This window comes from Pungitius pungitius, chromosome 16 (genome assembly GCF_949316345.1).
Source record: "Pungitius pungitius chromosome 16, fPunPun2.1, whole genome shotgun sequence".
Classification (NCBI taxonomy): domain Eukaryota; kingdom Metazoa; phylum Chordata; class Actinopteri; order Perciformes; family Gasterosteidae; genus Pungitius; species Pungitius pungitius.
In genome coordinates, this window is record NC_084915.1 from 5,699,184 (window position 1) to 5,722,131 (window position 22,948).

General features: G+C 44.0%; 3 protein-coding genes across 4 annotated transcripts; 2 read left to right on the forward strand and 1 right to left on the reverse strand.

Annotated features, from left to right (window-relative positions):
* Positions 1 to 218: 218 nt before the first annotated feature.
* Positions 219 to 6,231, forward strand: ggnbp2 (gametogenetin binding protein 2). Of its 2 annotated transcripts, none has more exons than XM_037468129.2 (14): positions 219 to 359; positions 1,173 to 1,298; positions 1,589 to 1,669; positions 1,765 to 2,018; positions 2,186 to 2,284; positions 2,973 to 3,104; positions 3,223 to 3,432; positions 3,576 to 3,750; positions 3,846 to 4,034; positions 4,129 to 4,282; positions 4,730 to 4,855; positions 4,954 to 5,102; positions 5,187 to 5,399; positions 5,511 to 6,231. In XM_037468129.2, exons 2-14 carry the CDS (start codon positions 1,194 to 1,196, stop codon positions 5,712 to 5,714), a joined length of 2,091 nt encoding a protein of 696 aa, XP_037324026.2. In that variant the 5' UTR covers positions 219 to 359; positions 1,173 to 1,193; the 3' UTR covers positions 5,715 to 6,231. The 2 variants fall into 2 exon arrangements, with proteins under 2 accessions (XP_037324026.2, XP_037324027.2); XM_037468130.2 differs by having other exon boundaries at positions 2,991 to 3,104.
* Positions 6,232 to 6,564: 333 nt separating this feature from the next.
* dhrs11a (dehydrogenase/reductase 11a) lies at positions 6,565 to 17,943 on the forward strand. The gene is made up of 7 exons (XM_037467735.2): positions 6,565 to 6,970; positions 14,930 to 15,139; positions 15,835 to 15,929; positions 16,309 to 16,438; positions 16,589 to 16,681; positions 16,785 to 16,850; positions 16,960 to 17,943. The coding sequence occupies exons 1-7, from the start codon at positions 6,839 to 6,841 to the stop codon at positions 16,999 to 17,001; spliced, it is 768 nt and encodes a 255-aa protein (XP_037323632.2). The 5' UTR covers positions 6,565 to 6,838; the 3' UTR covers positions 17,002 to 17,943.
* Positions 17,944 to 18,086: 143 nt separating this feature from the next.
* On the reverse strand, positions 18,087 to 22,675 carry si:ch211-283g2.1 (sodium- and chloride-dependent GABA transporter ine). The gene is made up of 13 exons (XM_037467732.2): positions 22,525 to 22,675; positions 22,110 to 22,244; positions 21,803 to 22,007; positions 20,859 to 20,991; positions 20,649 to 20,783; positions 20,449 to 20,552; positions 20,235 to 20,359; positions 19,871 to 19,983; positions 19,645 to 19,785; positions 19,467 to 19,566; positions 19,235 to 19,335; positions 18,958 to 19,125; positions 18,087 to 18,840 (listed from the first exon to the last, which is right to left on the reverse strand). The coding sequence occupies exons 1-13, from the start codon at positions 22,649 to 22,651 to the stop codon at positions 18,691 to 18,693; spliced, it is 1,737 nt and encodes a 578-aa protein (XP_037323629.1). The 5' UTR covers positions 22,652 to 22,675; the 3' UTR covers positions 18,087 to 18,690.
* Between the last annotated feature and the right edge of the window lie 273 nt (positions 22,676 to 22,948).

Genomic DNA, 22,948 nt, shown 5'->3' on the forward strand with positions numbered 1-22,948 from the left:
AATCATGCTGATATACATAGATGGATCTCTATAGATATTATCTGTGTAATAACACTTAGATATAGTATAAGATATATATATATAGATGGATATATCTATAAACATATTTTTAATTTAAAGGCTAACTTAAAATCTAATATAACACTATCATGTATGTGTGTGTTTATACATATATATGTGTGTGTGCACTGTATACATACAGACATTGTAATGCGCGAACCCCTTGACGGTCACGCGCATTACAACATCAGCTACTACGCTTAGGGGGGCATAGGTCAAATCAGTAATGAAGATTCTGTTACCGTAGCAGCTCACTGTCGCACTTGTTTATTATTTTAAGAGGAACTTTTAAGAAGCGGGTGAGTGACCACAATGCTTGCTTTTACGCAGATGCACCTTTACTATGTCAACGCGTTAGATGCTGGTCTATATTTTAAATGCTATTCAGATAAGCTAATGAAAGTGCCATTAGCTAAATAGCTAGTCACCAGTACAACTTTATATTAGCCGTATTGAGCTTGCTAGCGTTAGCGGTGAATGACAGCGATGCTAGCTAGTAAGTTAGCCAAGTTTGCTGGTATCGACAGGGCGTAGAAAGACAAACGTTATTTCAACACTGCGGTACATATATTATTTGTTAATGTATTCGACTCAGTATATAGTTAGCACTTGAAAACATTGTGCATAGTATACAGAGACCGGCTTCCTCAATTCCTAAGCTAGCAGGCTAATGTTCACGTTAGCCGTCTTTTACGGCTTTTTATTGCCCAACATGTAACGTTAACGATAGGCGTGAGCCTGATTAATCCTATTTCCATTTATTAAATAGTTTCAACCTAAACCTATAGAAACAGAATTCACAAACTAACAGGTTGTACCCATGTTCTCCCTCTAAGCTCGTTCCCCAAGCTGTCATGCTAAGATAAAGCCAGCTGGTCACATCTTGATCAATACAAACCTGTGTGTTACTTTAACAGTTTAATGACGCTGAATCGGTAAATGTTCTGCATTTCATACCATGTGCTAATGCATTTTGGTCTGTAAAATAGCTTGACGTGACAAGTCAATGTTGCAGTTTTTCCCTCGATGACCTGCTATCGATTAGCATTAGCTTGGTGTAACCTGTGCTGATGTTAAACGTGATCAGTGAGTCTTCTGTGTGTCACCTGCAGGCAATCTTCACCACAGCCAAAATGGAAGAGGTCATGGCACGGCTCGTGGCAGTTTGCAGGGAAGGGGAAGAGGACTACCCATTTCTCGCCAGACAGATTCCACTGTATATAGATGATAGTCTCACGGTCAGTAGGGTTTCCCCAAATATTTTACCACGAGGAAAATAAATTTGCTTACTCAATCGTAAAACAAGTGTTGGCCCTCAACTGGTTTATTGTCCAAAAACAAAGGTTAGTTAGTTATAACCAAGGGAAAAAAACTGTTATCCTTCATCTATTGGACAGCTGAACAGAGAACTCTTAGCGACTAGACAATTAAGTATGGCTGTGTAGGTATATGAGATGACAGGCTTAAGCTGATCTCTGAGAATTCCCTTAACGTATATTAACTGTGGTATATCAACTATTGTTGTCAGATGGTGATGGAATTTTCTGACAGTATCCTGGATGTTGGCAGCCAGGAAATAAACACGTCTCATTGGAAACAATTTTCCGAGGTTTGTGGTTTTAATTTTGAGCTGATCGACGTGTAGTTTGTTTTCTTGTGACTTGTCAAAAAAAAGTAACAGATACATGATTCCTTGGCCTTTAGTACCACTCCAAGTTGAAGCGACAGGACTTGAATATTGCCATGATGGTGACATGCCGAGAGGTGTACGGTGCATTGTCTCAGCTGGTGCCATGCGTGGGCTGCAGACGAAGTGTGGAGCGCCTCTTCTCGCATTTAGTGGAATCGGGCAACCCAGCCTTGGAGCCCCTTACAGTGAAACCCACGGGCATGCTCTCTGTCACCAAAGACTGTTTAGCAGACGTAAAGAAGCTCTACACACTCTTCTACGTCCATGGGTAAGATTCTAAAAAGTGTGTTACTTTCATTGGCAAATACAATGGGTAATACCAGAGCAGTTCAAGCTAACAGTTTTTAATTATCATTGTCATACCTAGCAAATATTAACTGTTAAATGCAGTTCAGTTATTAACATTAATGTTATGAAAACCTTTTTTTTTAACAGGTCAAAGTTGAACAACATGATCGATGCCATTCCAAAAAGTAAAAAGAACACACGCTGCCAGTTACACTCCTTAGACACCCACAAACCTAAACCCTTGGGGTGAGTAATATTACCATTTTTAGGTGTATCAGCTTTTTCTTTATCTTCTTTTTCTTTGTGTATTGTATTGGCAGACATGGCCGTGGCTTTAGTTGAGAAGTTTAATTGTAACTCTTCCCTGCGGACAGGGCCAGTGTGTTTAAATCTAGCCTAACATAGTGGCAGGTGCACAAAAAGAATGATGACACGTTAAAAGTATTGCAATAGAAAACAACATGTTTGTGCATCTCCAGCCTGCAGAACATCTCTTAGGCCAGTCTTCACTGTGTACAAACTCCACGTATTTCATGTCCTTGGACGGTCACACAAACATTACCGTAAGTTCCGGACTATAAACCGCTACTTTTTTTTTTTGCGGGCTACGCGCGAGACGGACTGGTGCAAGTTACGGGTAACCAACCAATCTGGCTGTCGCAGAAGGAAACGGAGCGGCTGCACTTAATGCCATTAATGAAGCAATGGTGAGACGTTGGAGACGGCAATGTGAAGCACCCCGGCACGGACGACTCTGCGCAGTCGTTTTTTCTGCCGCGTGGACACCTGCGTCTTATAGACCGGTGCAGCTTATATATGTACACATCTTTTTTTTGTTCTAAATGTAGGTGGTGCGGCTTATATTCAGGTGCGCTCTATAGTCCGGAATTTATGGTAGTTGCAGGCTTAAGACATAAATCCAAAATGATGATAGTTGTATGCTTGCTTACAGAGGAAGCTGGATGGATGTGTGGGAGCTGATGTCTCAGGAGTGCAGGGATGAGGTGGTCCTCATCGATAGTGCTTGTCTCTTAGAGACACTGGAGACATACTTGCGTAAACACAGGTGAGGTGTGACAATCGTACTTTTATTTTGGTTTTGCTGAAGGTCTATTTTTCCCAAATGCTCCTTGAGGTATGGAAAGAACGGGCCCATTAACTGTTTAGTACGTCCTTGTCCACAGGTTTTGCTCTGACTGCAAGAATAAAGTCCTGAGGGCATACAACATCCTTGTAGGAGAGTTGGACTGCAGTAAAGAAAAGGGGTATTGCGCTGCCTTGTATGAGGGATTATGCTGTTGCCCCCATGAACGCCACATCCACGTGTGCTGTGAGACCGACTTCATCGCTCACCTCCTGGGCCGGGCAGAGCCGGAGTTTGCTGGAGGCTATGAGTAAGTAGAGGTTAATGCAGTGAAAACTGCTCGCTTTTACCATTGAGCAAGTCAGTTTTATTTAAGGCGTTTTTTCTCATGCCAAGTTCCCATTAATGTACTTATACATTAGGTTGATGTATTACTTTTTTTACTTTTTAAAGACGCAGGGAGCGGCATGCCAAGACCATTGACATTGCACAAGAAGAAGTCTTGACCTGTCTCGGTATTCATCTGTATGAGCGACTGCACAGGATCTGGCAGAAACTGCGAGCAGAGGAGCAAACGTGGCAGATATTGTTTCACTTGGGAATTGATGCACTACGCAAGAGTTTTGAGGTAATTCTAAGCCTTTGCATGGTACGGTTTCATTCTTGACCGATTCATCAGATGATAAACTTATCATGGCTGCGCATTATGTACTTGACTCCTAGATGGCTGTGGAGAAGATGCAGGGATTTAGTCGGCTGGAGCAGTTTGTTGAGGAGCTGTCTGAGGAGGAGAGGGTCAAAGAGCTGAAGCAGGAGAAAAAGAGGCAAAAGCGAAAGAATCGTCGCAAAAACAAGTGCGCCTTTGACAGCTCTGAACCGCAAGGAGATGACAAGGAGTATATTCTGGTTGAGGTACATGTGCGACATAACGCTCTCCGCACATGGCTGGTTTTATTTGCTCATTTGTTTGTATTTATTAAAGTCTGTCCCATTTGGTTTGTCAAAGGGTTCTCTTGAGTCTGTCAAAGCAACTTGCCAAGTCTGTAGCAGTGCTGAGGAGGAGGAGGAGGAGGAGAAGGAGAAGGAGGAGGCCAGATGTGATGAGACCACTGCCGCTGATGGAGGCACTCCCTGTAGCTGCCCAGACAACATCAAACGGGGTAGAAATTCACACCTGCATCTTGACTGTGTGGTGCAGCTTGGAATCATATTATCCTGTTTTCTTTCTGTCTTTAATTAAACAACGACTTTGTCATTAGATTCTTGTGAGACAATGAGTGGTGAAAACTAGCCAACCAGACAAGGTTGTAAAGTTGATGTTACTCTGCCAGTTTCTGCTGACTGTCAATTGCAAACATTATTACGTTTGTTGGATCCACAAATAGTGCTTTAATTACTGCTTAAAAAGTGCTTTTGGGATCTGTGTAGCACTGCTTTACTCACCGATGTCCTCCTACTTTTATTCATCATTTTAGTTCCCTGAAATCACAGGGAAGTCTACATTGTCTCTGACTATTTAAAATATCAGTTTGTACGGTTTGTATATATATTCCCCCCCCCTCCCTTAACCCGGTGTTCCTACATTTTTTGTCCATGTGTATCTACAGATTTGCCTGCCCACAGCAATGGTAGTGACTGCGGATACTCCTCAAGTATGGAGGGCAGCGAGACAGGATCCGGAGAGGGTTCTTATATTGCCTGCTCTGAGGGAATGTGCAACCACGATGATGCAGGTCTGTTTTGCGCAGCTTTCAGAAAATGAGAAATAATTTCAGAGTCTTTTAAAGACAACTTGCTTTACTTAAATCACGTCTTTGTCTACCGTCTGCAGAAGATGACTCAAATGCCCAGCACTGTGCTGAAGACAAGGAGGAGGATGGGATACGCAGTTGTGTGGACTGCTGGCCAAATTCTGTGGAGAACACTCAATGCAAGAGTAAAAAGAAGAAAAGGAAGGGCAAGGGTTTATGCAACAATCAGGTGAGATGACAAACTATAGAATGTATACCCTCTAAGCAGAATATTTAACACTGTCTATCAACAAAATGATGCATACCTCCGCAGGGACAAAAATGTGATGGTTGTATGTTCGACGGGAACACGGCGCACCACGGTCCTTCATCATCGCACACTTGCCGAACAAAAGCAATCCTTTCCTCCTTATGTGGGAATACATTTGCCAGCATCGCACTGCAATTACCTTGGACTGCCACTCAAACAAACCTGAGCCTTGATGCGAGGCCTCCAGAGGGCAACACGAGTCTGATGCAACTTCTGGTTAGTGGTCTATATTCTTGTATTCTTCATATTTTACTACATTTAATGTATGAAGCGGTTGGATTCTGGCTCTATGTAACCTCCTGCACTCTGACTGCTTTGCTAATACAGGAAGATTCAGAGCGGCGCTCAGATGAAGGGAACTGTCTGACACAGGATGAAATCAGGGCCTTTTTGGAAAGAAATCGGTCTTTCTACAACAACCGCCACCAGTACAGACAACTCCTGAAAGAGAAGTTCACCAACTACTGCCGTGCCACTGAGCGGAGTAAGCCAGACTGTGGGAGGTGCTATACCACCACTCGTGTTAAATAACTGCACTAAGCGCATCTTTCCCTGGGGAAAAAACAATCGTGACCACTGCTGCAACATCTATAGAAAAAAAATTATTGGATATCTAATTCCAACATTTCTCCCTTAAAGTTAATGTGATTCTTACTCTCTCTCTTGATCGTCACTGTCTCTCTCTTTTTCACCTTTGCACCAACACACTTCTCCGTCTCATTTCTGGGCCACTTTCTCACATCCATTTTTTTTCTTTGATCAGGCCTAGCTATTTGTTGTTGGTCTTCTGTAGGATAACGGGTTGTTCGATAATGGCACGGTGGAATTCATAATTGATAAAGCTTTGCAAGCTAGCACATTAGAGATACATTTTATTTAGTTTTTCTCTTTGGTGACACTTCAGTGCAGTGGTAATGGTTGTACCATTAAATGTGTACATTCTAAATGTAAAAGATTTTACAGAGAATAAACATCCATTTGTAATAAGGATTTGGGTGTGAAGCGCAATGTGCAAAATTTACTAAATAAAATATTTATTAATATGCATTATCATTGTCTAATAGTGTTTTTATTGACCGCACATGCTCATGTAGACCTTGTATGTGTTTCCGGTTTAATCCATAGTTATTATTTTGGCTTTGAAGACATTTCTTAAAGTATCGGTGGTGTCGGAACGCATAGTCCAAGTAAGGATTAATTTCTAAAATATAATCATAAAAATGCTCAATTTATAGTAGTAGTAACGTTATAGTATTTTTTGTTGTTGTTGTTGTAACATCGCCGGACCAAACCTTGTGATTACTTCGTGCAAAACACTAGTGGTGTTGTAGCTTTCCCCCCAGTAGGCGGCGGTAGACGAGATCACATGGAGAGCTCTCAACACAGCTCGGCACTGTGACTCAAAAAAATAAAGTGGGAGGTGGTACGAATCAAACATTTACTCACGCCAGGGCTCCAGAGGAGCGCTGCGTGTCTCCGGGCTCAGGCACACTGTCCGCTGCTGCCCTGGACGCTGTGCACACTGCGACGGGAGGCTGTAGCTACTGCATCCCTCAACCCGAACGCATCTGACACGCGCTGCTCGTATCCGTGACCGCTTGAACCGAGCGCACCGAGGAGCAGCGCCGCAGCCGAGGAGCAGCGTACCGGTGGAGATGGAGCGGTGGAAGGGCAGAGTGGCCCTGGTGACCGGAGCCTCGGTGGGCATCGGAGCGGCCGTAGCCCGGGCGCTGGTCCAGCAAGGCATGCGAGTGGTCGGCTGTGCCAGGAATGTCGACAAAATCGAGGTGGGCGTTTGGTTTCACGTCATTTAGCACCCTGCGAAATAGTCGGTCCGACCTCAAAAGATAAGCTAGCTCTTGTTGGAGCAATGACAAACTAACGTTAGCTCACAGACGCGAACTGTTAGCAAACGTTAGCTTTACAACTTCAGTCTCTTTGTCAACGTAATGTTAGGTAACCTTAAGTCGATGTGTCACCAATGTTACGAAACCAAAAGTACCGCACTAATCCTAATAGTTTGACTGTAACATGGATGTTATATTTGACCGTTGTTGAATCCATAATATTAGTAATACATCGTTTTTCCGTATCAACTGCCATCATAAGAGCTCTAAACAGTGACGTCAAATAAATCCCGACTATCTTCTCAGATTTCCCAATTGAGTTTGAGGGGTTTTATTGTACCGCGGATTGTCAAACGGTACCACCCACCGAATGCGAGTCCCCTGAACCAGCATCACTCTGCGTCTCTCACAAACCCATAATCTGTAATAATCTCTATTATTAATCCTTTCTTGGAAAAGTCGCTCTCTTTTGATTGACCTTCTGCAGTGAGGTTAGAGGTCAGGGTCGGCAGGGATGCAGTATGTCTTTTCCAAATGAACCCTTCAGAGAGGGAGATTCCTAGTTAGTTGACTAACTAGTGGGTCGCCCTTCCCCTCCCTCAGGTGCAGGTAGAGTCAAATTTCCTCCATATAGTTTCCAAAGAGCGATCAGTTGATGCCCATGGGTCTTTGACAAATGGCAGGACTTCTCCTGTCTTATTGGACACCAAATAACACATTTGGTACACAAGACATAAATTACGATACTCCTGGACTTTCTCTGGGGATTTTCCTTTCTGAAGGGGGTTTGGAACAAACATTAACCATTCAACGTCACATTTTGATATGTTTGAGGTCAATGCTGTATAACAATAGAGCGCAATTTATAACCAACTTTGTAATAAAATACAAATATAAGTGACAGTCGTGATTATGTTTGAGCTGAGTTTGAATATGTGGGCCGCATGTGAAACGAGTGAATTAATGGCTGTAATTAACATAAATTATAGATTCAAAGGGGGAGGGGGGAGACTAGAATCCAGGTATATTGCAGTCCGTGGCCTCACCCAACTAACCCTTGCCTAACCCGTAAGCCACAAGGCTGTGCCCCTTGCTTATCTTGTCAGCCAATTATTAAGCCTCCACTTGTCCCAGTTTCCAGCAGTGGGAAGCCTAAATTCTGACACCTTATAGGCAGCAAATGTGTTATTCTTTAATGCAGAGCATTAGCAGGCCTGTGGTTGTTAACAACACTGTCAAATTTGGGCTTCTGTACCGTAGCATGTGACCCAAGTACATCCACTTTTATGAATAATGCTTCACCTAAGTTAAATTTGATGGTAGTTGTATAATGTATTGTTATTTTTTTCTAACATCAAGCTTCATGTAACAGTACTACTTTGGCAATTATACCCGTTTATTGCACTGTTTAGTGTTTACAACAACATTATTTGGCATAAGCTGAGAATTAGAGCGACAGATGCAGGAACTCTTTAAACCTTTTTTTATATTACTTTTTTTTTCAAACAAATTGGTATTAAAGAGATGCCCCCAGCACAGCAACAATCTTGATTGTTCCTTTCATGAGAGGTGAAAGAAACGGTTGTAGTACTAAAATATTTGGCCAAACTATTGATATCAGGTTTTGGAGACCAATTTCTCACTTGTACAAGATCTTAAGGAGTAGTCTGTGTGAGCTGAGGGACAAAGCCAATATTGTACTCTTTGCAATGTAAACTGTGTTCTCGCTGTAAACCTTGGCATGCTGCTAGCGGAGAGTGCGAGTGTCCATCACTAAGTCATTGTCTATGTCCATTCTTTGCTTTTGATGTCAGTATTGTCCAACAGCGACATTCCCACTCGTAACAGCAGAACAGATAAAACGGCACAAGGCTGGATATATTTAAATGTCGTAGATTTCGGTATAAATAAAAAGCGGACAAAGTGGAGTGGAGGGCCCCGGCTGTGCCATTGTTTGGCTGTCCGTGGGACCGTAGGGTTGGCAGCAAGGGAGCAACGAGCAGAAGGGAGACGTGTGGTCACCATGGGCTCTGGGATGGAATGGAGACGGGGGGGACGCAGACGCCTCCAAGTAGCAGCAACTCGCTTTCTCATTAACTCTTTTGAAACCCAATGGCTTTGCTGGAGGCGCGCTCTCGTCACAGCGCACGCGATTATTGTATCGTTTGGAGATGTAGACGGTTTTACAAAGTAGCCTCTGGGCATAGGACAGCGCAGCACCAAAGTGGGGCCTTCAAGAGCCATATTTATGCATGGCAGGTTTTAGTTCTAGAGATCCCCATCTGACAGTGGAAGGATCCTCTCTGGAGTATAACGCTATGCGTGTTTTTTTTTTTTTTTTTGAAAATCTGATCCAGACGAAGAGGAGATCCACTGAAGCCACTGGTTTGTTGCAGTTGGGCCCACACAGCCCTCATGTGGGGTTTGTTCTATCTGCTGACCCAGCACAAGGTGGTGCAGTACAAAATACACATCTATGGGAGTTTGGAAATAATCCCTCATTTCAAATACAAATATTAGATTTATGACCACTCTTTTTTTCTTTAGTCTTTTCCATATCTCCAGGGGAATTCCATAACGCTGTGATGAATACAGATGAATGCAATTTAATATTTGTTTACTTGCCTAAATTAAATGTAAACTTGTATTTTCAGTGCCTTCCCTGATTACGTGATTTTCTTTTTCTTTTGAGAACATTAGTTATGTTCAGTTTCTGGTCTTTGCCTGTTTTGAAAGTTTTGTCAAAGTTCCCAGTTGGCTGCCTGTTAATGCAACTCCGCACAAAGCAGTAGCCTCCACACTTTTCTTTTCTTTTTTGGTCACTATAGCCAAAGCAACTTTGATGCGAGTGAGAAAATCTGAATATAAATCCGAAACCATTGGGTAATGTGAGCCAGAAGGTTAATTTAAGACCTTGGCTGACCAGCTTCACTTTGGTGCCCATCCTGCGGGCGCTAAAAGGAGCTCAGTCATGCTTAGAAAGCTGAGGTGACACAATTAAAGACGACCAGTAAATTCAGAATACATACACCACAGAAAGGATTTCAAGTGGGTCAATCAGACAGATTTACTCACTTTTATGTTTCAATCTCTATTTTAGTCTGTGTGTGTGCTTCTTTATATAGTTTTCTGTTTTTATATTATTTGGATGTGCAAATTATAAATAATTGTCCAGTCATTATAGGCCTTTTTTCTTCCTCGTGAGAGGAACCCCAGCATCGCTACCTTCACCTGCACAGCTATTCTGTTGTCACGTTGTTTTTTTATCCCGAGCTCGCCGAGTTGCCCCGCGGCTTCTCCTTCACGCTCTTAGGCTTTTGTCTTATCCAAGCAGAAAGCTTTTCCACTGACGGCTCGTTTTTTCTCCCCCTCTAGCTGACAAAGACTCATAACTCACAAATAATCCTTAACATTTCCGTGGATTCTGCCCCCAAGAGAGAAGCGGCGCTATCACCGGCATATTAAATAACAGCGTTTCCTCACATATAAATCCTCCGTCAGGTCAGAGGACATCAGCCGGTATCTACACACCGATTTATGATACAAGGGGACGATATTGCTGATAAGAAAAAGGTCTCCTTCGTCTAATGTGCAAACACTGCTGACCTTGTCACATTCTCACCTCATCTCTCCCTCACCTTTCCTGTGGGTTGACGTGCTTACAAGCAGTTTGTGTAGGGAACACTCCGGTGTTAAAATACCTGCGATCTTGGTCCGTAACTCGCTTGCAACGATGTTTCCTCAGACTTGCGTTAATGGCACGCCATGAAAACCCGTCCATCGGTTCTGTTGCTTCTCACTGCTCATGCGTTGAGTGCTTTTAAATACGGCTTCTAAATTGCCAAAGTCTTTTAAGAATTTAATTTTCAGTGCGATGGGTCTCGGCAGCTCAGCTCTCTGTGCTCATCACCTGTCAGGTTTACCGGCATTGACATTCCAACACCACCCCGCGGGCCTCCCGCTATGATAGGTGGGGGGGTCCCTGTCCGGTCCTGTTGAAGCCTATCTGGAAGGCTGCTCTCTGGGGTGGGGGGGGTGGAATTGGATCCAAATTGGATTGGTTGGTGCGCTGTTTGTTTTGATTTTGGAAAACATTTTGTGCTTATTCTAAACTCGCGAGCTGAAAGGGCCCCGGGCCTCGGGCCGGCGACCGCCTGGGAAGGCTCTTTGGACGCGTCCGATCGACACCGTCCCCACGGGACTGTCCTCGGTCTGCCTGCCCCGGGCTGCAGTTATTCAGCCAAAGCTTTTGCGCAGCATGATGGTGCGTCTCACATCCAGCTGCGGCGCGCGGATCGCTCCGCCTCACGCGAGACACGTGATGGATGCTGGTTGAACGGGAGGAAGCGTCCCCAGGCGGCGTGTTTCAACTACAAACAAGAGCACGTGAATATGTGACTAAAGGCCGCTCTCTTTCTGCAGGTCATCTCGTTTTCGCTGACAAATGTCAGACTTGCACTTTGTGGTGTGTGTTATTTTGAAATTGCCATGTAGTTACCATGTTTGAGGTTCAAAGGTCATCAACGTTCGGGGTTAAAATGTATTCCTTTGTTGGAACTCCCCAAACGTCTGTCAATGAGTAGAACAAAGAGTGCAATTATTTTTCTTATCTCTTTGTCTTGACCGTCCTTAAGAAATGCTGTAAAAGCGCCCTTTGTACCTTTTTGTGGCAGAAGAGATAATCCCACTAAAAACTTTCCTCTCTGCTGCAATGCTTTCCTAAAGCCCGATAGGGCCGCTTCCTTTCCGTCCTTTTGCTCAAAAAGATAAGATGTTTTTGTTCAATTACTTATTTTTTCATGGATGTGTTTCTCAGAGACCTTCTTGTTTGTTTTCATAAACAAAGATGATTATCCTTTTCACTCATTACTTTTGATTCCTAGTGAAACGTCTCTGTATTTTGCAAAGAATGTGGCTCTAAATTTGCGAATTTGGTGGGTTTCTTCTCCTGTGCTGCTGTTCTCCTCCGGCTCTCAGAGAAATGGGAATGTCTTTTGATCAGCTTTTATGCAGCGGGCCTCCAGCTTTTTGTTTTCTCACTCTCCTTCTGTTTCCGTTTCTGTCTGGCAACCCGCCCCCTGCTCCTCCCTCCGCCTGCACACTTTTTGTGATCACTGGACAGCAGTCTCGGTAATGAGGATGAGAATGCATTTTGACAGGAAAAATAGTTCTGTGTGTCACAGGTGTTTAACAGTTGAGACAGGCCGGATTAAGAGGGGAGGGGGTGTTTTGTGTGCTGGAGCAGAATTGGCAGCTTTATTTCTTACCCCTTCCCTCTGACCCTGTAGGTTTTTGTTTTTTGTGGCGCTCCATTGACATCAGTTCCACTGGGAGCGGGTGAATGATTGCCAAACATGTGGTGAGACATTGATGTCCCATGCATTGTAGATCTTATATAACCCCCACCCCCTGCAGGGCTGCGAGTGTGAGCATGTTGGCCTGTTAATCATGTGTCAGAAAGGCCTGCGATGGATGTATGTACACCCGTTATATACTGCGTTATATAAATGTTGTCATTTGCCCTATCAAGACCGCGTGGGTAAGAGCGAGCAGGGATTTGGATTGAGTTGCTGAACTATATGTATTATAACTGCATGTGAGAGTAACTGATAATGCAGGTGATAGCGAAATAGGTTTGTATGTTAACATTTTTCATTCAGTGTATATAGTGTGAAGTGGGGATCATCGGTCTTAAGGCGGATCCAATTGTTCACTTTAATGTCTGAACAAAGCAACGATCACAGCCTCACCTCTAAGGTGGCCGGCAAAAGGGAATGATTCGCCTAGACGTGCCGAGGGGGCTCGTTTTTAGTCTTTACAGATGAGACAAGTGTTTTCAGTATTTTGGCATTTTGACAGCTTTATTCAAGTAATGCCTTTACTTTGGATTATCCCAGTTAAACAGCTTAGAGGACGAGCGAGGGAAATCTGCAGACTCCAAGTGTGAGATAGGATGCATTAGTTGGGAACGGCAGGGGGTATTGGGTATTGGGTTAATAGCAAGTGTGAAACCAAATCATTGCCATCAGCAGCGTGGCCATAGGTCTAGTACAGACCATCACAGTAGGGCCGAGCACGAGCAAGGGTGGCAGCAGTACGACTATTAATTCCACCACGGAGTGAGGGTAAGTTGGAGTTGCTACGGCAACGCAAACAGTTGCTGCAATCTAGGGTGAAGAAGGGGGCCGTTAATCTAAACAACAGCAGACGTGAAGGATTCCTCAATTGATGCGACGGGCGTCGGTATGGTTGGACCTAACGTTCTACGTATGTGGTTACGGGTCATTAGTTGACAAAACAATATGGTTTACAAAGGAAATGTGTAACAACACAAATCTCACGGCGCAATTCTAGAGTAAACGTATAACTGAAAAGTTATTCTGACCATAAAATATAATCCAGCAGCCCAATCTCTTTCAGCGTAATAATGTCTGGCCCTTCAGCAGCAAACATTTCACCCACAGGCAACACAAATCAAACCCACATGTGCACAATGACTCGTTGAGTACCACGTTATGACGTTAACCATAAACATTAGTTCATATGAATACACTACTTTAATCTGCCCCAGAAAACCAGCCCCTTGCTGTTCAGTCGCTGTTTTGAACGGATCTTTTTCGCCGTTGAGTCAGCAATTTTTAGCTGATTGGTGAAGATTCAAAGCCCTGAGTCAAAAAGCTAAGGAGACAAAGGCGATCGGTTCTGTGTCCAATTGTATCTGTCCAAAAAGCAAAAAGCAGAAGAAAAAAAGCCTCAAGGATCCAATCAGATTTCACGATGAATACTAAAAGCAGGCTTCACACAAGTTAACTTAGTTTATTTTAGGATTGGCTGCAGTTCTCATGTCCAGACGTCAGAGATACAACTTACTGCAAGGCGGCGCTGCGGATGGCCGCCTCAGTACTGCGCTCTCTTGTGCTTTTTGTCTTTTAATAAAGCCGATTCTGATTCTGAACATTGATCCACACTACTCAATGTGAGGAGTGATTGCCTTTCTCTTTGCGGCTTTCTTCATCTATATTCTGACTGTCTATGCTGTTGTCATATTTCAGGTACTTAGGAGGAATCAGATCATGCCGCCTCATCTCCCGGAATAGTTGCACCACACAAAATTGGGCTCAACGTTGTGAGCTCTGATTATGTACCTGCGGTGCCATGTGCTTCGCTCTGTAGAGCAAGATTCAGTACTCACCGTGAATGCCAGTGAGGGATATTGAAAGTGTTAAAGAAACATCTCGTGGGCCCACATTGCTGACATGTCTTTGTGGGGATAGGCTTAAGCAAAAATCCGGCCCTTTTTTTGTATTGTGTTAGCTTAAGTACTGTATGTGGGCATGTGTATAAACATAGTCACAGTCTCACTCTCAATATTTGTTTGATGGTTGCCCTGAATCTCATCACTGACTTTATGGGGGGGGGGGGGGGCGGCATCTGTGTCAGTTGGTATCTGACCTGGTTGGAGGGGATTCTGCAGCAGGCTCAGCCCAGCTGTGACCCAAAGGAAGAGGCGTCCCATCTGTGCAAATGCTTGCTTCTTCTCGTCCAGCGTCCAGATTTAGATTTTGCTTGATGACGTCTTAATTAATATGCACCTTGTTATCAGGTGAAAGAATAAGTCGTCAGATGTTTGGCTTCAGAGGCTCTGTCAGGGACCTCTTGCCCTCAACTGAAGTGGTGATTTTACAGCTGCAAGCTCTCACTGTTTCCCCCATGTCTGAGCGGGTAGGGTGTTTATCAGTCTTAATTACGCTGCCGAGGGTTAATCATTTCCAGCCCTTGCTTCACAGTGTATCCGTCCCGATTACCTATTCACGGGCAACTCGTAGTGCCCACATTTCTGTCTTTTAATATCCTCCGGCAAGTGTTTGTTGACCCCGGGGTTTGATTTTTGCCTTTCAGAAGCTCTCCGCGGAATGCCAGAGTGCAGGCTACAGCGGCACGCTGATTCCTTACAAGTGTGACCTGTCCAACGAGGAGGAGATCCTGTCCATGTTTTCAGCGATCAAGACTCTGCACAAGGGCGTGGACGTGTGCATCAACAACGCCGGACTGGCCCACAATGAGCCCTTGCTCAGCGGAAAGACGGAGGGCTGGAGGAACATGATCGACGTGGGTGGATCACCACAGGCACACAAATAGGCCATATCATAATATACATTCAACCGAAACAGTGTGTGTTTTTATTCGGTGTACGGTTGGTTAGAATTGTCGCCCTCCGTGTGTGTTGCGTTGGTTTTTATTGGTGCACTCGCACACATACCCCTCCCCTCACAGAGGCTGCTTCATTGGCTCTGAGGAGAAGCACAGCAGAGGCCCACTAATGAAAGCCAGCACTATTTATCTTGTTTAAACCTTACATTGTGATTGATAGCGCTACTGAAGACCCCCCTCCCCTGCTCCAAAGTCCCTTCCTCCCAAGTCCTGCATTCATAACGCTCGTCCATCTGTTGTCATGGCAGCCCACATGAATGTGTACAGCAGGGTATTTTTAGCCTGTGTTTAATCTCCACGCTGACCTTGTTTGGTCACTTCCCCCCTATCTTGCCACCACGTTGGCTTTAACATGCCATCCACCAATGACATCACAGGAGCCGCTTAGAGGCCACAAGCTGGACAGGAACAGCAGGATCAGCTGGTGACCTTGAGAACATCAGTCAGCTGATGCACTTTCATCACATATTGTTAAATATTGCAAAAATCACATTCCACTTTGATATCAACTTGAGGTTAGCTCTGTGTGATTTTGTGTAATTGATAGAAAAGCAAGTCAAAAGTTAAGTGTGGGCCTTGGCTTCACCCTGCAGGTGAATGTCCTAGCCTTGTCTATCTGCACCCGAGAGGCGTACAAATCAATGAAGGAGAGGAATGTGGACGACGGCCACATCATCAATATTAACAGGTAAGCTATACCCTTTGAACCCAAAGAATAAATGCATATATTGATCTATAAGTAGCTCAGCAAGTTTACTTAAGGTGGTTTGAATCAAGCAGGCATTAAGTAAAGCCCATTGTGAGCCTGCACATGGGGAAATGGGAAGATATATTATTATCCTGTTAATCCCGGATATATTAATTTAAGTTTTAGTTAATTGAACTATATTTTTTTGAGAAATTCCCATGGCCTGTAATGCCCAATAATACAATGCATATGACATTTAACCTGTACAAATACATATAACTTGGAAGAAATCTTGCTCTAGAATCCTACAAGTAGTTCTTAATAATACTGTTACCAGCTAATACTGTAATGCATCTCTCTCCGCTTCCACCTCTTCCAGTATGGGTGGGCACCGAGTGGTCCCGAGTGCCGATGAGCATTTCTACTGTGCCACCAAATATGCGGTGACTGCGTTGACTGAGGGGATACGGCAGGAGCTCCGAGAAGCAAACACCCACGTCAGAGCCACGGTAAGTGTCGTTGTCATTAGAGTCCATGCTTTGACCTGTGCTGTCACTCGCACATTGGATCACATGATCCACTCCACGTACACTATGTCCTTAAGCTCTCCCAAGCTGTCTGTGTGTCCACTTTTTCCGATGCGTTTGCCTTCCCTGCAGTGTATATCTCCTGGAATCGTTGAGACCGAGTTTGCTTTCCGTCACCACAACAGCGATCCAGAGAAGGCAGCTGCAGTGTATGAGAGTATGAAAGTAAGAGCACATGTTTTGACTCAAAGTCGCAAGATGGATTTTGCAAAGGGAAAATACCTGATGTGTTGTTGCACCAATAATACCTGCTTTCTCCACCTTTCAGTGTTTGAAAGCCGAAGACGTAGCCAGCGCTGTCACATTTGTCCTCAGTGCCCCTGCTCACGTCCAGGTATATCTCTCTCTATGTCTCTCTGTCTCTCTCACTTTCACACCATCAAAGGGATCCGCGTTGTGTGGCGACTGGTGTCTCTATCGATCTCTTGTGTTTGTGTCACCAGATTGGAGATGTGCAGATGAGGCCAGTAGAGCAGGTCTCATAGCAGTCAAACAGGAAGCTGTAGGAGGAGCAGACCAGACGGCAGCCGTGGTGACTCCATAGCGACCTCTGCTGGGCGAGGATGGGGGTGGGTGATGGTGGGGGCGGGTGGAGGGTGTTTAATATAGAATCAACTACAGCTGTGTTGGCTCTGCGGAGACCTGGTCAAAGAGGGCTCGAGCCTTAAGGAGGCTGTGGTGAGGAAGTTAAGGGCATGGACTTTGTAAACCACTGCGAATAATACTACTGAATGCGGCAACCCAGTATTTGTGAATTGTTGAGCACAGGCCCTAAACTGAGCTGACTCCAACCGGCAACAGGAACCAATAAGAGCAGAGAGTTGCTGCCGTGCTGCGTGGTCATCCGCACGGCCGTCACCTCAGAGGGAAGAGTATGCCATCGATTGCACATGTTTATGTCTGTTTTTGTAGGTCACATGGCATATCCTTTTGAAATTAAATGGAAAGAGTAATTGCTGTTTATAAGAATGAGGTTTTTTTTTCTTCTTTTTTTTTATAAATGTTTTAACTTTTGATCATAAATAGAAGTGGTCTCATAGACACTAACCGTAGACACTACTATGTCTTACCTACTGTAACAAGCATGAGTGTGTCCATGCTGCCACCTTTACTCACCGTGTGTTTTCACAAACACGTTCAGTCACTCCTTGGCTTTCAAGCACACATAAGGAAGGAGGATAAGCACAGGTGCCATTGTCTGTTCAGCACGTCTGTTCCTGCTATCCGTCTCTTTTGCCTGTGTAATTTCACTTGTTCTGCACTTTGGATTCATTCATGGGGAATTACAAGAAGGAAACGATAACAACTTATTTACGGGAATAAGAAACTAACTCTGTGTACATGTATACCTTTTAGAAATGTGTATTTCACAGTGGTAATGTCTCCTTAAATTAATAAATAAATAAAAACCAATTGCCCATAAGTGAGTTATAGTCTGTGCTATGTTTACTAGTAATTTCAAAGGACACCTGTCATCGCAAAGGCCACAAGCTGTGGACTTTGACAGGCCTTTATAACGCCTTACATGACATGATGCAGTGACCCGTGTAGTCCTCTGTTAATCACAGAGGGATGGGATTTTTATCAGCAGTTATTGCATTTGACCTAAAGACTGTCATCCACAATGAATTGGTCCACGGTGGTTCGTGTTTGTAAGAGAAGTGGTAGCATTGCTTTATCATTTTATTGACTTAAATAGGTGCACAACATCTAAGCCCAGTACCTGAGTTCAGATTTATCAACAGTCATACTTGCATTAGCAGACACGGCCAAGAGATGGCACCCTCAGCAAAGTCAAGAGGGCCGGGAATGTGTGGCGGAAGCCCTGAGTAACACACATTTGTCTTTTGGAGTTCTGTTGCAACCAAGGAAGTGTTGTTCGGATAGTAAAGATTTACACAACAATAAATGATTCTAGACGCTGTCTCTTCACAACATCTTTTAACATTTAAAAAATTGGCAGAACGTTTAGAAAGTTCAACAAAATCCCTAATTTACAACAACAAATTGAATTACTAGGCTCACGCACTAGACTCTTTCAATATATCTGCATGGCAGATATGCAGCGATACATTTTGAATGTCACACAGATCGTTTTTGTAGAATGATCGTTAAAACCAAAGGCAAACAATGATTTGCGATGAATTTGCAGCTCGTGCCGAAGCACAGGCCCATCACAGGTGTGTCTGAATGGGAGGTTTTTCAGGTAGATGGATGTCAGAGCTGATGACAGCGATGCCTGGAGGTATTGCTCCTCCCCTCTCATAATATGACATTTTTGACTTTTTATTGAGGGCGTATGGTTTGACGGACAGCTTCAGTTTCTGTCGGAGAAATGCACCAATATGTTTGTTATCACATAGCTTGGAGTAACAATACACACACACAAGTGTGTTATTCTAATGTTTTGACTTGAGAGTTAAAAAAAAAAAATGTTGCACCTGCATTAATGAGCCGGGTAGCACCCATAATGTGTGAATAGCACCCAAAGGGATCCAAATGATGGAGCCCATGGCGATGACCCAGCCAACCCCCTGAGCCCAGGGAGGGAAGACGTAGTCCCCATAGCGGGCTGGTTTGAACTGAATGACGGAGAAAACCAGGATGACCTGTTCCAAGAAGAAACATGTGACGTGACACATTTGGATGGATCCCAGTTTAGGGTCAAGAGAAAACAACATCTCCAATCTAAGTCATGTGGAAGTCATGTGGACTCACAGTGATCAGAACAGGAGCCACTATAAGCCAACATAGTCTGAAGAAGATGTTTGGTCTTTTCCCAGTCATCTCCTGTAAGTTGTCTGAAAGTCGATTCACTCCTGCGCACGGAGAGCTGCTTCAGTTAACTGTTCACTGTTTGTTTGCATGTTGTTAGACCTTTTACAACATTTGGTATTGAAAATGATACATTACCTGGCATCTGAAAAACAGAAACACAACATTTGCCTACCATAACTCCAACAGATGGCTATGACCTCAAAGAAAGCCAGAAACATGATGGACACTATGGCAGTGTAATGGTCCATGAGCTGGAACACATAGATGCCCACCTAAAGAAAAGAAAAGAGACACACTCTTTAGGACTGTGGGTGATTCACTTTAAACAAAGCTCAGCCCGTAAACTGTACCTGCATGACACAGGGAATCCCCAGAAGAGCCGCTGCACTGCAGATAGCAAGAATAAACAGCTCCTTTCGCTTGAAAAATGCCATTAAACTTTGATGGTACTGGTCCATGAGACTGGTCACCATCACTTCAACCATTGCAAACTGACAAAACAAAAAGAAGACAAAAGCAGTCGCACAGGATCGCACTTTTATCACTGAAGGGCCTCTGTTATCCCCCATTACCGACCTCACTGTCCAGTCCGAGGCAAAGCAGCATGAAGAAGAACAACACAGCCCACAGCTGACTCACTGGCATGTTGGCAAAGGCTTGTGGGTAAACAATAAAAACAAGTCCAGGCCCTGAATGCAACAGATACACAAGATGACAGTGTGGCAAGGTTCATGAAATAGGAAATTATGAAAATTGTAACGGACAGAGCAATTCATGGATCATGAAGCATTGCTTTGCAAAAATGCTAATTTGTAACTGCAAACTCCCAATGAGATTTGAGTTGCTTTGATAAAACGCATAAATAAAAAAAACATTCCTAAAACAAATTTTCCCAGCCATGCTGAGGATTTTTTTATATCAACTTTTTAAAATTTCTTACCATCCACAGCCAGATCGCTGACAGGGATGCCCTGCAGATGGGACATGTATCCAAAAGCTGAGAAGATGACAAAACCTGCCAAGATACTGGTGACGGAGTTGATGATGGATATAGTCAGAGTGTCCCTGTGGGTAAAGCAGAGGATTTTTTCTTACTGCCCAGTGATCATTGTTGTCACTGCTGATGGGGAAAACTGAGTGCTTTGTCTGATTACTTCAGCACGTTGTTGTTGAAGGAGTTGTAGCTGGACATGGCCATGAGGGAGCCAAAACCAATCCCGATGGAGTTGAAGATCTGAGCTGCAGCATTCACCCACACCTGAAACCCGGAGGGGATGTCCACAGTAAAAGCACCGTCCCTGTCAGTTAATACCTATTCTCCTCCTCCTATTCTCCTCTGATTCATTCCTCTTACCTCCACTGACAGCAGCTTGTCCCATACTGGAAGGATAAAGAAGGATATTCCATCTAAAGCGCCGGGAAGCTGGGCGTTGTTGATCAGCAGGGCGATCAGGATAGCGTACGGGAATAGAGCCGTGAAATACACAACCTGCAAAGCAGTGCGCAGTACTCAGGGGTCGGCATTCTCCTCGTCTGTCCTGAGTGGTCTCTCTTTTTCACTTACCTTGCCGGTCGATTTCACCCCCTTGAAGATGCAGAAGTAAATGAGGACCCAAGCCAGAATGAGAATGAGGAAGAGCTCCCAGCGGATCAATCCCGCTTCTCCTACTCCAGTTGTCTGCTCCAACATCTTATACCTTCAAAGAAACAACAAAAGGAAAAGTGGACAATCACAAAATCATAACATAATGCTTCACTAACGCTAACTGAACTTAAAGTTATATTACTATATAACTATACTACTACTTACTATACTATGTTCTTTCCCTGTTTATATTCCACTATAGGCCAGTTTATATTTGGTAAACCAGCTAAATCCTACTGCACGAAGATGCAAATAGTTATATGATTAGATGTTAATCTATTGCCACCTGGGAAGTGGGAAATTCTGATTCCAGATGACACAAGGAAAACATTTCCATAAAGATTTGCATTTTAAAGGTGGACGTTTTCAGTGGTCAGTCAGTTGAAATTGTACTTTGCATTGATAAAACAGCTACCATGCATAATATGACAGATTATGCCCCCATGTGTAGGTTAGAAGGCATTTTTCCCAACTCCATTCTTCCCACACTGAATGGGAGTTAAAACCTGTTGCTTGGTCACAAACTTACATTCCATTCCTACATGTATCCACCAAAAAAGTTAATGAGTAAACCACTGCAGCAGGAGAATAAACATGTTATACTAAGTTTAAGTTTAAACGTGACTTCCCTTAAGATAGCACCTATTTGCCTTTTATCACTAAGCTTCACCTCACATGACTAATTCGTTCTCACGTTTTAAAGTACTATGTTCTCCTTTGACATAATCAGACTTTGAGCTGTGTAAGCAGTTTTCTCAAGCTAATGGGGTTTTGTAATCCTGCGGCAAACTAATTATTATCTAGTGTGGTTTCATAATTCGGAGTTAACCAGCGCTGGTTTCTCCCACACAGTGAAGGCCTACTTGAAGAACTCCTGGCTGGCTGTGGAGGAGAAGCTGCTGTTGGTGGCGATGTTGGTGCAGTTGGGGGTGTTCCAGGTGTTGTTGCAGTTCTGCCAGGGTAACGGTGCCTGGAAGGAGCTAAAGAGATAATAGAGGGCCCAGGTGATGACCACATTGTAGTAGATACACATGATGAAGGAGATGGCCACCGATGCTATGCCCACTCCTGAGGACAAACAAAGGATATTGTCAAAAATAACAGTACACTTTTTCATTTGTTTCTCTTTCAGTGAGCGGGAAAATCTTTTTATTTTATGCCACGGAGTACCTTTCAAGAGCGGGCAGACATTAGCCAGAGCGTGGACGGGCCCTCTCCTCGTGTACTGACCCACTGTCAGCTCCATGTAGAGCAGAGGGACACCCAACACCACCAGCATGAGCAGGTAGGGCACCAGAAAGGCACCTCGAAGGAAGAAATTGAGTGTTGACTCTCCCACTGTTTAGCTGACAAAGGATTTCCACGGCCCCTGTTTTGTGCCATTCTCCAATATTTAAGTTTCATGAAAGTCATCCTGCTTAACATACTGGATCAGTCGAGGTATATTATTAAACAACATCAGCATACAAAGGTAAGTAAGTAAAAATGAAACTGCATCACGCCAATTCAAAGTGTCAGAAGTAGGGCTCGAAAACACAACCGTTAAATAACACTTCCGTTTGAGGAGCTAAGCTGCGTGTCTCACCTCCTCCGCTCCTGTAGCAGAGATAAGGGAACCTCCAAACATTTCCCAGGCCCACGGCACAGCCGATGCCAGCCAGAGTGAACTCTATCTGCCTGCTCCACGTTGGCCTGGTGAGCTGTTGCTCCATGTCTGCTCTCCGCCGCTGCTGCCGCTCGTCTGGGATCAAACTCCAAGAAAATTTTGGTTGGGATTTAAATGACTCGGGTGATATAACCTTACCCTTTATTATCCATAATGATTAGCTTAGCAGATACACTGTGGCAGCTCCCAGGCTCACAAATAGGGGGGTATTTGCATAAACAAATCAGATTTATGGTTTGAAATCACACCTGCACAAGGAATAAAAAATATATATATATACATACACACACATATATACACAAGAAGGTAGAACAAGAATCAAGCATGTACAATTTCTCCAGGA

What these genes read in the sequence shown, in the direction of transcription:
- ggnbp2 (XM_037468129.2), top strand. Translation starts at nt 1,194, where the DNA reads ATGGAAGAGGTCATGGCACGGCTCGTGGCAGTTTGCAGGGAAGGGGAA. An exon ending in ATTGGAAACAATTTTCCGAG is followed by an intron (nt 1,670 to 1,764) that starts GTTTGTGGTTTT and finishes CTTGGCCTTTAG; the next exon opens with TACCACTCCAAGTTGAAGCG. An exon ending in ACACTCTTCTACGTCCATGG is followed by an intron (nt 2,019 to 2,185) that starts GTAAGATTCTAA and finishes TTTTTTTAACAG; the next exon opens with GTCAAAGTTGAACAACATGA.
- dhrs11a (XM_037467735.2), top strand. Translation starts at nt 6,839, where the DNA reads ATGGAGCGGTGGAAGGGCAGAGTGGCCCTGGTGACCGGAGCCTCGGTG. An exon ending in CAGTGTATGAGAGTATGAAA is followed by an intron (nt 16,682 to 16,784) that starts GTAAGAGCACAT and finishes TCCACCTTTCAG; the next exon opens with TGTTTGAAAGCCGAAGACGT. An exon ending in GTGCCCCTGCTCACGTCCAG is followed by an intron (nt 16,851 to 16,959) that starts GTATATCTCTCT and finishes TTGTGTCACCAG; the next exon opens with ATTGGAGATGTGCAGATGAG.
- si:ch211-283g2.1 (XM_037467732.2), bottom strand. Translation starts at nt 22,651, where the DNA reads ATGGAGCAACAGCTCACCAGGCCAACGTGGAGCAGGCAGATAGAGTTC. An exon ending in GGGTGAAATCGACCGGCAAG is followed by an intron (nt 20,784 to 20,858) that starts GTAAGTGAAAAA and finishes ACTGCTTTGCAG; the next exon opens with GTTGTGTATTTCACGGCTCT. An exon ending in TACCCGGCTCATTAATGCAG is followed by an intron (nt 18,841 to 18,957) that starts GTGCAACATTTT and finishes TTTCTCCGACAG; the next exon opens with AAACTGAAGCTGTCCGTCAA.